General features: G+C 36.9%; 1 protein-coding gene across 9 annotated transcripts in view; it reads right to left on the reverse strand.

Annotated features, from left to right (window-relative positions):
• Positions 1-868: 868 nt before the first annotated feature.
• Positions 869-12488, reverse strand: part of PLA2R1 (phospholipase A2 receptor 1) — a 127655-nt gene continuing 116035 nt past the window's right edge. For 6 of the 9 annotated variants that reach the window (XR_012421155.1, XM_074009268.1, XM_074009270.1 and 3 more), the window contains 3 exons: positions 10629-10661; positions 10246-10492; positions 869-2005 (listed from right to left, as the gene is read on the reverse strand). Coding sequence is in view for 8 of the 9 variants with exons in the window: in XM_074009268.1 (XP_073865369.1) it covers positions 10278-10492; positions 10629-10661 (248 nt within the window). In the remaining variant the exon portion in view is untranslated. Of the gene's footprint in view, positions 2006-9988; positions 10493-10628; positions 10662-12488 lie in introns of those variants that run through there. The other 3 variants (XM_074009269.1, XM_005573282.5, XM_015432273.4) reach the window with 1 other exon arrangement.

Below are 12488 nucleotides of genomic sequence, written 5' to 3' on the forward strand. Positions count from 1 at the left end.
TTGTCAGGCATTTTGTGTATCCTCTGGGGTTCCTGATTCTCCCTTCTGTACTCCCTTCCTTCAACTCCGCACTTCAGAACTCTCCTTGGGGCTTCTTTCCTATTCCACAGACCTATTTGGGTACCAGTGCATAACTGCAACTATATCTCACCTTCCCAGGTATCTGATTCAGGTGAGAAGCCTCTTTCCCTTTCTCTGATTTTATGGTCTGATAACATAGACTCTTTCATTATCCCTGGTCTACCATGACCCACATTCCTCTTAACCTCCTCCTTTCTTGCAGTGCTCTGGGGTCAGTCACACTGCAAGCCACCCAGATCAGAACTGGGAATCATGAGATTAGTTCTCATGTATTGTCACAAATTAGCCATGTATTACTGGTAAAATCAAAGAATATTTCTAAGTCTTCTGTTGTCATCTGTAAAACTGTGCTTGAAATAGATTTGTGATCTCTCAAATACTACCATGAAATAAGAGAGATGAGAGCTGGCAGAAGTGGCCTAGTTGTCTTCAAAGAAAAGGAAGGCTGTGTGGAGATGGGTTGGAACTTAAAGATCACCATTATGCCCCAGGCATCGTTCCTGGTTTCAAGTCACAGAAACATAACTCTTTTCTGGACCAGGGGATGCCATGCTTTGGCTTATTCAACTAAACACCTGCAAAAGCTGAGGTAGATGTCATAATGCCAATATATGACTGTTCTGCCATCTAAGAAAGCCTGGTGTCCCTGTTGTGGAATCACTGCACCATGACAAGTTCCTCAGGTCTAGACCCCCTTTCTGGTGAGACTGCGCACACCTGTGCACCTCCTATAGCAATGTTCCAGAGCTGCCACTGCCCAAACAAAATCATACATGAGACTGAGGAGGACATCACAATGTCAGTTTATTAATTTACAAGGAGGAATAAAATGTTTAGGAATATACCTAACCAAGGAGGTGAAAGACCTCTACAAGGAAAGCTACAAAACACTGCTGAAAGAAAGCATACATGACACAAATGACTGGGAACACATACCATGTTCATGGATAGGTAGAATTAATATTGTGAAAATGACCATACTGCCAAAAGCAATCTAAAAATTCAATGCATTTCCCATCAAAATGCTACCATCATTCTTCACAGAACTAGAAAAAAATCCTAAAATTCGTATGGAACCAAAAAAGAACCCATAGAGCCAAAGCAAGACTAAGCAAAAACAACAAATCTGGAAGCATCACATTATCTGACTTCAAACTATACTATAAGGCCATAGTCACCAAAACAGCATGGTACTGGTATAAAAATAGTCAAAGGAATAGAGGAACAAAGGAATAGACCAAAGGAACAGAATAGAGAACTCAGAAATAAAGCCAAATACTTACAGCCAACTGCCTTCTGGTTCTCTATCTCTCCCTCCCCACAGTTCTGATGTCTACAGGGACAAGAACTCACTGTTTCCTAAATCTGTGAGTCGGGTTTCCAGCTCCTACCAAGCTCTGTATACTAAGAAGATAAAGAGTAAAGTTTAAATAGTTTCTTAGAAGTAGGAACTCAAGGAGCTCAAGTTAATTCACAAACCACTGTGCGAAGACAATAATAAAGTTACAGTTTCAGGGCTGGGGGGGCCAGGAGAAAACATTACAAATGGTCCTTTAACAATTCGCAAATTGCTGTATTATATTAAAAATATATTTATTTGAAAAATATCCAGAACATATACATTGAATCTAATATAAATAAGAGACTTAATGGGAGAAACATAAACACATTTTACATTAATCTTGAAAAATCAATTTCCATTAATAAATAGAAGCACAGGAAACAAGCTGAAAATAGCATAGATCAGGGTGTCTTTTTCTTTTTTTGAAGGAAAAAGATGATATTGCTGTTCATAATTACAAAAAATGGATGATAATATCTTAAATGAGTTAACTTTGGTCCATCATGCTTACTTCATGGTGTGAAGAAAACAGCACTTGAATGATTTTTTTCCTTAATTTGTTCTAAATTACAGCAAAGTGCTCTGCAAGAAACAAGTGCTTGTGTTAATTAATTCTGAGTAAAGAAGGTCACCGGTATACGTAGGGCTCATTTTGTGGTTTCAGTTATTGGCATTCTTCTGCAATTAGAATTCGTCATTAGGTATTAGAGGCACATGCATAGTTTCACTTTTTTAAATCCAGAATTTCAGATTTAGGCACATTTTAAAATTTTTCTCTAAAAATATTCTGACCCCAAGCTAAAAACTTGCTTTCTAACTCAAAAAATACTAAAGAAAGCTGTTTTATCTAACATTTCTTACAATTTAATACATATTACTTATATTGTTAAGGCTTTGTCTACTTCTGACAGAATTAATCAGTCTCCTCTCCTTTTTTTTTCTGATTCTCTTCCTCTTGATATTATTTATGTCACATTGCATTGCACTTATCATTTACATATTCCTCTCCCCGAGACTGAGTTCCATGAGGGGAGAGATGGGGTGTTATTGGTATTTATAGCCTCCGAGCACATGACACTCTCTGGGCCACAATAGGCTCTAAATAAATGTTTACTGATCAGAATTGTTTATTAATATATTTTAAGTGCTGCCCATATACATTAACATAACAGTGCTTGCTAAGATACGTTAAAGTATGTAAGACTTCCCCATTTAGGTTTTCACTTTCTAAATCAGGGGTTGGCAAACTTCCTGTAAAGGTCCAGAAAGTAAGTATTTTAGGCTTTGCAGGCCATTCGGTCTCTGTTGCAACCACACAGCTCTGTCACGGAAGCATGAAAGCAGTCATGCACAGTATGTGAGCGAATGCGGAATGGCAGTGTCCCAGTAACCTGATTTCCAAAATGGGCTGCAGGCTGGATTTGGCCCTGCCAACTCCTGCTCTAAATCTTCATTTTGAAAGGTGGGGAAAGAGGTAATAAATAGTCCAGGCATGTATCTTGATAATCACTACAGTCAAAGTTTCTAATAAATGTTGGCAATAAGAATCATGATGTACATGCCATTTTGGAAATGTCTCCCAATTTTTCTTCTCTAAGAACAAAATGGAAATGAAGTGAGTTTTTCCCTGCCGTACCCTATTAATACTAAGGCATAAGGTTGTAGGGGATAAGCAGGAGTATGAGAATTAGAAGTACTGATAAGACAGGGAAGTGACACAAAAGAAGAATGCAGAGAAAAGAGAGCAGATGGAAGTCAGTGTGGCCTGCAGCAAGATGTGTCTGGGTCCTAATCCTACAGCGGATGGTGTGTTAGGTAGGTTGGAGACACACAGGGTTTTGCACTGCTTCTCATCTGAGACAAGAGAGAAAAAACATCATATAGCAGTGGTCCTCAAACTTTTTGGCTAGCATACAAAATTGCTAAAATAATTGTGAAAGAAGGCATTTCGCTTCACGAATTTCTAAGTTGACAGCCAAAATTTTTTATAATTAGGATGCAATTTTCAGAATATTATAAATAATGACGTGTAAAAATAAAAGTGCCTTATCGCCCTTTTAATATAGCCAATGGAATAATATCATAGCAAAATGTTAACTTTGTATATTGAAATGATTTTAGGTTTATAGAAAAATTGCCAACTTAGTCCAGAGAGTTCCTGTACAGCCTCCCTCAGCTTCTTCTAACGGTACATCTCACAAAACCATGGTATAATCATCAAAACAAATAAACTAATACTGGTACAATACTATTAATTAAGCCACAGACTTTATTTTACTTTCCCATTTTCCCATAAAGTCCATTTTCTGTTCCAGGATCCAGTTTAGGATTTCAACTTGCATGTAGTTGTCATGTCTCTTTAGTGTCCTCCAATCCTTGACATTTCCTCAATCTTTCCTTTCTTTCATGACCTGGACACTTTTGAAGTGATCATTTATCTTGTGGAATGTCCCTCAACTTGGATTTATCTAATGTTTTTTCATGATTAAGTTGAGATTATGCATTTTGGGGAGGATACCAAAGAAGTCATGTGCCCTCCTCAGTGCCATACCAGGGGGTACATGATGCTGATGTGGCTTATTACTGCTTCTGTTAACCTTGATCCCTTGATTAAAGAAGTTTCTTTACTGTAAAGTTATTACTTTCCCTTTGTAATTAGTGATTATTTTGGGGGGAATACTGTAAGGTTATGCAAATATTCTGTTTCTCCTCAAACATTCACCCCCTAACTTTTGCACCAACTTGTAGGTCTTGCCAACAACAATTATTATTGTTGTGTTTTCCTGATAGTGATTTTTGTTTCTCCCATTTCTTCTACATTTATTAATTGGAATTTGCTGGGGAGAAGAACTGTGTCTTCTTTTCATTCTTTCATTCACTCATTCAATTGTTTACATCAGTATGGACACACAGATATGTATTGTATGGGTTATAATCCAATATTATCATTTTTTATTTTTTGCTCAAATTGTTCCAACATTTCCACTGGAGAGCTCCTTCAGGTTGGTTCCTGTGCCCTTTGGACATGCCCCATCTTTCTGTGAGCACCTCCTTATTTTCTGCCGTCACAAGATATTCCAGTTTCATCTTGTGTTTTCCTGCCTTAGACCTGCAATCAACTACTTTCTCAAGAAGCCTAAGTTCCTTTGACTGGAGATACTACAACAATTTGAGTTCTATCATAATCTATTTAAAAATAGAAATACACAGCAGTCAGAGATATTACTTTCTTTTAATCTTGTATTTCCATTCCAACTCCCCCCCAGAATTTTATCCTAATGAAATATACTTTTATTTGTGAAATATTTTATTCATTACCTTATCATATTTTCCTGCAGTAAAAATATGTATATAAATTAAAATTATTTTTTAAGAAGTCCCTGTGAACATAGGCTCTAAGTATTATACATTTTCTTCTACATTGAGTTGTCATTTCAATTATTGTTAGTATACAATTGATCAGAACAAAATAAATATGTTACAAAGATTAAAATAAGATCAGTATATGTCCAACTAAAATGATAGCAAATGGATCTCTTAATGAAATGGATGTATCACAGATAAAAATTAATTAGCATTAGTTAAAAATTACTAGTATAAATCAAGCTTCAGCATCAATTCCGTTCTCTCTTTCCTTTTTTTGTAGGTATACATGCTGAGAAACTCTGGTAGAAATTGCTGGTGCTAACTGTAGTCAGTTATCCTCTTTTTCCTGAGCACACAAAGCAGAAGACTTCCTGGACTTCCTTTCAGTTAGCTTAGGTCATGTGACTAGTTCCAGCCAATGACACACGAGTGGAAGTGCCAAGTGTTTCTTCCTGAACCTGGGAACTTAACAGTTCTCTAGTGCCAAAGCAGCACTGGAAGCCCCATGTTCTGGAGGTAGGACACAGCCTGGACCTGTGAGCTACTGCTTGGAGGCAAGCGTCCTGACCATAGCAGGCTTCGCATGATCAATAAATTAACTTCTGAGTTTTGTTTTTAACCACTGGTATTGCAGGGTTTGTTTCCACAGCATACTCTAACTTATCTTAACATGGAAACTTTGTTCATATTAAATAGGTAGATGGGAATAAAAGGAGGTTTGTTATAACGATATCCCTCTATTATTTGAATTCCTTTCTCATAGGTGCCAAAAAAAAATCAGTGATTCTACATTAAAAAATTTTTCTATCATCTATCAGCTAACTGTTTGATTATGTCCTCCTTCAGTTTTTTGTAACACAAAGAACTGGAAGCACCCTACTTGCAAAATGATTTGTTACCCAGTCATTAGAATGATTCATGTCAATTTCCTACAAGTAAAATTAAAAGGCTTTACTAAGACCCTTCAAGTAACTGTTCATTATGCCTGTTACTCTCTCACTTACAGGCACCTTGCTTTACCTAATATACAAATGAAGGCTGGGAAAAGTAAAATATCAATTCATTATAGTTCGGTCAATACTATTTTCTATTAAAATGCCTTTATCATATTACAAGCTTTAATCAGAACACAAGAGCAGCAGATTTAGTTCATTCAATTAACACAAAATGTTCATCATGAAACTTAATGGGTAAAGTCAATCCTTGTTGTCAAACCAATGAGCCAAATAAAAAAAAAGTTCAGAAAAGGTCTGAATTCATTTTTCAGTTCAAAGAAGCTTGTTAATACTGATCCTCACAACTCACATAGAAATCTAAGATAAATCAAGCCTTGGGACTTTCTTCTGGATAACATAATATGTTAGGTTCTTAGCAACACACACTTCACTTTGCTTTCACCAGACTTTTTCTATAGCATGTTCTCTGACAATAGTCAGGTAATAGATGAGATAAATTCTCAAATGAAGGTGGTTAGCACTCCAGCTGTTCCACTGTATAATACATATTAATTCAGAATATGAACATGGGGCAAAATAACTCATTTCTAAGTCATTGCTTCAACTTTAACAGAAAAATGTTCTAACACAGAAAAAGACATGAGGATCTACAGAATGAGTTTATGATTTTTTTATTAAAAGAAGCTTCACTGACATCAATACTTTGAATATTTTTCTTTGGAGCCATGGAGGATTTTCCCATAGTAAGATCTGAAATGAAAGCCATTTCTTTTTCTTTTTAAAGGTAGAGAAAGGCATTTGTGTAAAGAGAGGTGGGAAAGAAGAACCAGGTGTGCTCTCAGGCAAATCAGTTATAAGAAAAAAATATACATGATGATTCTGGAAATTAAGTTTCTTAAAATACCCATGCTCCTGTATTCCTAAGGCATGTGTCCCCAGTTCGAAGACTGTTGACTTAGAGGATGTATTTCAACAGCCTGTGGAAGCTCCATAATGAATCAAAGATGGGTCTCAAGTTAACATCCTCTGTCAGCCACAGATTGGAGGCCCATGGAGGACTCCAGGCCTTAGGAGACAGAGGGCTGGCTATATAGGAGGAGCATGGACCCATGAATGACTGAATAGAGCAAAGTCCTCTTGCCAGCCCATCGAGGTGTGGGTGAGAAATAAACCTTTGTTGTGTTAATCCACCAAGACTGTGGGATTGTTTGCTAGGGCATTTTGCCTTTCTGTACTAAAAGAGTAGCTAATGGTAGCTAATAGGATCTCACCACTGCAGGGGTGAAGTGACTGCCTTGTAGCCAAGAACTGCAGTGTCCAGATAGGGAATTCAACAGGAGACACAGTCACTTCTCATGAGATAAGACAGCACCAGGGACAGCCAGAATGAGGCCAAATCAAAGAGAACAGACTACAGATTGCAGCAACTGCAGACTTAACAGCAGGTGCCAGCAGAATTCCCAAGAGTGAGGCCAGACAGCTATTCTCAGTGGACATCAGCTAACATACATCCACCGTAAGTTATCACCTTCTCCCCTCAACACTATCAGGACACAGCAAGTTCTCATATATGCAACCACCATTTTGAAAAGAGTAAAGAAACTCCAAAAGACAATGTTTAAGTGAACATTCAGTAAACATTTAAACCTGAAAGAAGACTGTTGTAATTGTAAGAGCCCAAGATACTGTTAAATGGAAAAACCCAAGAATTTCCATTACTCAGAGTCTATAAAGATGCTCAAATTAGTTATAGAAAATAATTGACTTTTGAAAGGGCACATTATCTATGTGTGAATTTGTGATCCTGCTGTTTTTTTGGCATAAATGTAAGGAGTACAAGTGTAATTTTGTTACATAAATACAGTATGTAGTGGTAAAGTCTGGTGTAACCATCACCAAAATAGTGTATAATATACCCATTACCTGCTACTTTTTTTTTCTTTTCGTCTTATAGCTACAAAATCTAGTTCAGATTAAAAATACACATGAGGCTGGGTGCGGCGGCTCATGCCTGTAATCCCAGCACTTCGGGAGACTGGGGTGGGTGGATCACGAGGTCAGGAGATTGAGACCATCCTGGCCAGCATGGTGAAACCCTGTCTCTACTAAAAATACAAAAATTAGCTAGGCGTGGTGGTGTGCGCCTGTAATCCCAGCTACTCGGGAGGCTGAGGCAGGAAACTCGCTTGAACCAGGCAGTCGAAGGTTGCAGTGAGCTGAGATCAAGCCACTGTACTCCTGCGTGGCAACAGAGCGAGACTCCATAAAAAAAAAAAAAAAAAGTGAAAAAAAATGTCAAAAAAATTGCATATATATAAGTGTAGCAGAATACTTCAGTGCTATTTCTGCAAATTCAGTAATGGCAAGAAGTGTGTGATCTGTCCATGGGTCCAGATTCTCCGGAGGTGTTGTTCAATACTAAACACCAAAGCATGGATCATTGACAAGCAATACTGCTTATTTCTGCAAAGTCACTTTCCGAATGGTGTGTTTTGTCAAATTACTATGTGTGACTATATACCCTGACAGGAAGGCTGGTTGATTAGCAGTTTTTACAAGTCCATTGAAAAGAACAGAACTTTAATTCCACTCAAAAGATTGTTAAATTGGGCTTTTATACCATCTGGTGAGTTCAAGCCAATTATTCTTTTGAGTCATAAATACGCAACTGCCACATCATATAATATCTTTTAAAAAATGAAGTCCCAATACTTAAAAAATTATGGAAGTAGACTGTCTCAGTGTGTAAATTATTATAACAGTAGCAAAGAGCTGCTTTTGGAAGCTGGGTTAACTGCTGCAGGCCACAAGGATTCCATTCTTAGTGGTATTCTCTTCAAATTGTATTTCTAATGATGATGGTTTGCCTCCTAGAAATTCATTCATACTTTCTCTCAGAGCTCCCCCTTGTGACTAGTGGCCACTGGTTTTGAGGCAGTTGGTTGTAATAATTAAAATGCACACTCTCAGGGAGGCCCTGAGAGCCCGCAGTTTCTCTCTATCATGGAACTTTACTTCATTTTCATAACCACTTGCTATTTTCTGCATATGCATTTCTTTACTGAGTTACTGTCAGTTTTCCCTCATTAGAAAATAAGTGCCATGAAAAGATAGCCCTTACCCCAAGTTGCTCACCTTAGCATCTCTGTTTCTAGAACAGCACTTTTTTTGAGTTGGGGTCTCATTCAGTTGCCCAGGCTGGAGTGCAGTGGAGCAACCATAACTCACTGCAGCCTCCAACTTCTGGGCTCAGTTTGTTCTCTTCCCTTAGCCTCCCAAGTAGCTGGGACTACAGGTGCATGCCACCATGCCCATTACACTTTTTTCTTGATAAAATCCAATAAACAGTTATGTAATGAGTACATTTTTAGATATTGATTATGAAGCTGTTTTCTTTATAAGGAACCAAAAAAGGAAAATAAAATCTGTAATTTTTTATTTACAGACAGTATCATAATCATTATTTACCATCTACACTAAGTAGACTAATATAAAAGGAGATGGTTCCCAGAAAATAGCTTATTAAATAGAACACCTAAACTCATTTACATAATAAAGATATCTAGATTACTAATTTATTTAGTACTTCTCAACAATCGTCTGTCTGGTTCTAATGAAACTATAATTCAGATCTTTAGCTCTTCCCCTTTAAATCCAAGTTACATTTTATATCTTCCAGTTGTTAAGAGTGTTAGATATTATTCTACATCTTTAGTTTTTCAGAAAGTTCATGAGTTTTAACAGTACAACTGTTAAAGTTTCAATATATTACTTTAAGCTTATCTATAAGACATTTTAAAATATCCAACTTAGTAATCATTTAGTAATTGAAGGTTTAAGGCCACATTTTAACTATATGGTTGTTTATAAAAGTGTGCTGCTAACGAAGGTCTTTGCCATTTAAAAGAAGGTATTTTTTTCTCCTTTAGCTTGAGATGTTAGACCTAATAAAAATGAATGTCACCTTACATATCAGTTGAGAGCCCAGAACCTGTGATCCTTAAGCATAGAAATTAGTATTTTTCAAATCCTGCTATTAAAAGTGAATTCAAAAGAAACAACTAAGAATCCTCTCAGAAGCCCTTTCCTTTTCCTCTCATGTACAAGATTAATTGTTTTTTGCTTCTTTCTGTCTTTCTTAATGGTATAAGTGTGGGTAAATGTCTGAATAGATACCAGATTAGTTTTAATCCCCCAAATTTTAGTAGAGACACATTAATGCAAAAACTATTACTCATATTGATTTGAGAATTTTCAATAGGGAGTTTCTTTTAATAGTTCTTGTCTTTCTGAAAAATAACCAATGCATAATTTCCCCTTTTTAAGAATGGATCACAGTTTAGGGAAATGAATAAATCAAAACCCATCTGATTTGGTTAAAATTCAAAACCAGTAATCACTTCAAGAATAATTAAAATAGTGACCCAATTCACATTCTAATAGCATGTGGGCTGTAAAGGGAAAGGCAGATGAGACTCCTGTTTAGTCTTCTTTACTCACCCTGGTGGCTGGGACATTCTCTGACCTCATTATTATTGGTCACTCTTCTCAAGATCAGAAATGAGAATATTTTCTTCTAAATGTACCGTACTAAAGTTGGTTGCAGGATAGTAAGGATTCTGAAACCCTGCAAGTCTCCCGAAGAAACCACCGTTTTGCTTGTAGATGCAGAAGGAAAGAGTGCAAATGGCCACAGTGACTATGAGTGTCAGGACTACCACAAGAGGAATGATGCTGTGACTTGGTCCTGAAAGAATATATATATATATTTTTAAAAGAAAAATGTCAATGGCGATGAAATAATGTAGATACTGTCATACAGTTGCTTTCTATCTTATTATTTCTAAGAAAAATCAAAATGTTCTGTATGGTTTCAAACGTACCTTTTTCTGGCAGCTCCTCTGCAGTGCGAATATCTAAGATCAAATACAAAAATTAAAATGAGGTTTTTCTTTTAATTCAGCAAAAATATGTCATTACTTACACAGGGATCAGCAAACTATGGTCCATGGAACAAACTGGGTCACCTGTTTTTACAAAAAATGTTTTACTGGAACTTAGCCACACTCATTCATTGATGTATCGTTACAGCTGCTTTCGTGCTACAATGGCATGTGACAGAGACCATATGGCTCCCAAAGTCTAAAATGTTTACTAGCTGGCCCTTTACAAAAAAATTTGCTGACCTTTGATTTACTGTAATCACTGTTATTAGTGCTCACAAACACACACCCTGCTTTTTTTTTTTTTTCTCAAGCCAAAAAGTTTTCATTCAGTTCCAGCACTGTGCTGCAATAAATATAGAGTAAAATATAAACCCTGCATACAAGGAACTCACAGTTTTGCTGGGATCTTATATGGAGTTTGTCCAGCAATGATAATCTGCCTGCCTCTTTACAAGGATTTTTAAATCAGCATCTTCTCACCTTTGTGTCTCATGGGTCTTGGGGAATGAGCAACAGCTTCTCCATCCAAAAAGTTAGAGAGTTCCTGTTTTAAAACTTTCTACTGTAAAAACACATCTTTTAAGTAGATGTTATATCAAAATGTGAACTCTTCTATTTTTGATCTAGGTAAAGATCCAGAGAAAGATATAGAGAATGAACCAGAGGAAGAAGAAGAAATGGATTTGTGAGTAAAAAAAGTGCCTTGATGTCCTACTGATGCGCATTCACTCTGATAGACATGAAAAAAATAAACACCATTACCAATAGCAAAACCATACTTTTAAAAAACAGACTTTTTTTTTTTTTTTTTTTTTTTTTTTTTTTTTTTTTTGAGATGAAGTCTCACTCTGTTGCCTAGGCCCGAGTGCAATGGTGCGATCTTGGCTCACTGCAACCTCTGCCCTGGGTTCAAGCAATTATCTTGCCTCAGCTTCCTTAGTATCTAGGATTACAGATATGCGCCCCTACACCCAGCTAACTTTTGTATTTTTAGTAGAGATGGGGTTTTGCCATGTTGGCCAGGTTGGTTTTGAACTCCTGACTTCAAGTGATCCACCTGCCTCTGCCTCCCAAAGTGCTGGGATTACAGGTGTGAGCCACTGCACCTGGCCCAGACTTGTTCTTTTAATATAAAAACAATGCCATTTAATGTTGCATTAAACTGTTGAAAACATGTATTATTGTGTTTTTATGAAGACACTTCTTTTAAATTGATGCATATCAGATGCACAAATTTTCAGAATACAAGTGATAATTGAATATAGTCATACACTTTATACAGTGTACTTGGGATAACCATCACTTTAAACACAAAGATACATCTTTAAGAAAGACTGTTAAGAGTGTTTGTTCTCAGAATAGATGCAGTGGGAGGCATGGAAGGAGCACTTAGAAAACTTAGAGTTTTCTCTGTAGTCCTTGATGTAGCCTCAGTTTGGACAGGCACTTTTCCCATCTGTAAAATGGGGATATTTAAATTGCTCCACAACCTTGGAAAGCTGCTACAAAGGATGAAAGAGGTGTCATCTGCATAATAGGAAGCTTTAAAGTCCTGTAAGACATGAAGTGTTTCTGATTTGTTCTTGATATTTAAACGCTAGTGATAACTTGGTCACATTATTTATCAGGCTTAGCCATGTTTTTCACACAGAGTTGAGACTCACATTGTGGGGGTTTCAGACATTGGTGCCCACACCTGCAGTGTTTTCTCCTTCATTCCCAGTATCAGATCAGTCACCAAGGCTGGTGATTCTCTCTTCCTATTTCGCCCCTCCTCTTTCATTCCTAGTTCAATTA

This window comes from Macaca fascicularis, chromosome 12 (genome assembly GCF_037993035.2).
Source record: "Macaca fascicularis isolate 582-1 chromosome 12, T2T-MFA8v1.1".
Taxonomy (NCBI): Eukaryota; Metazoa; Chordata; class Mammalia; order Primates; family Cercopithecidae; genus Macaca; species Macaca fascicularis.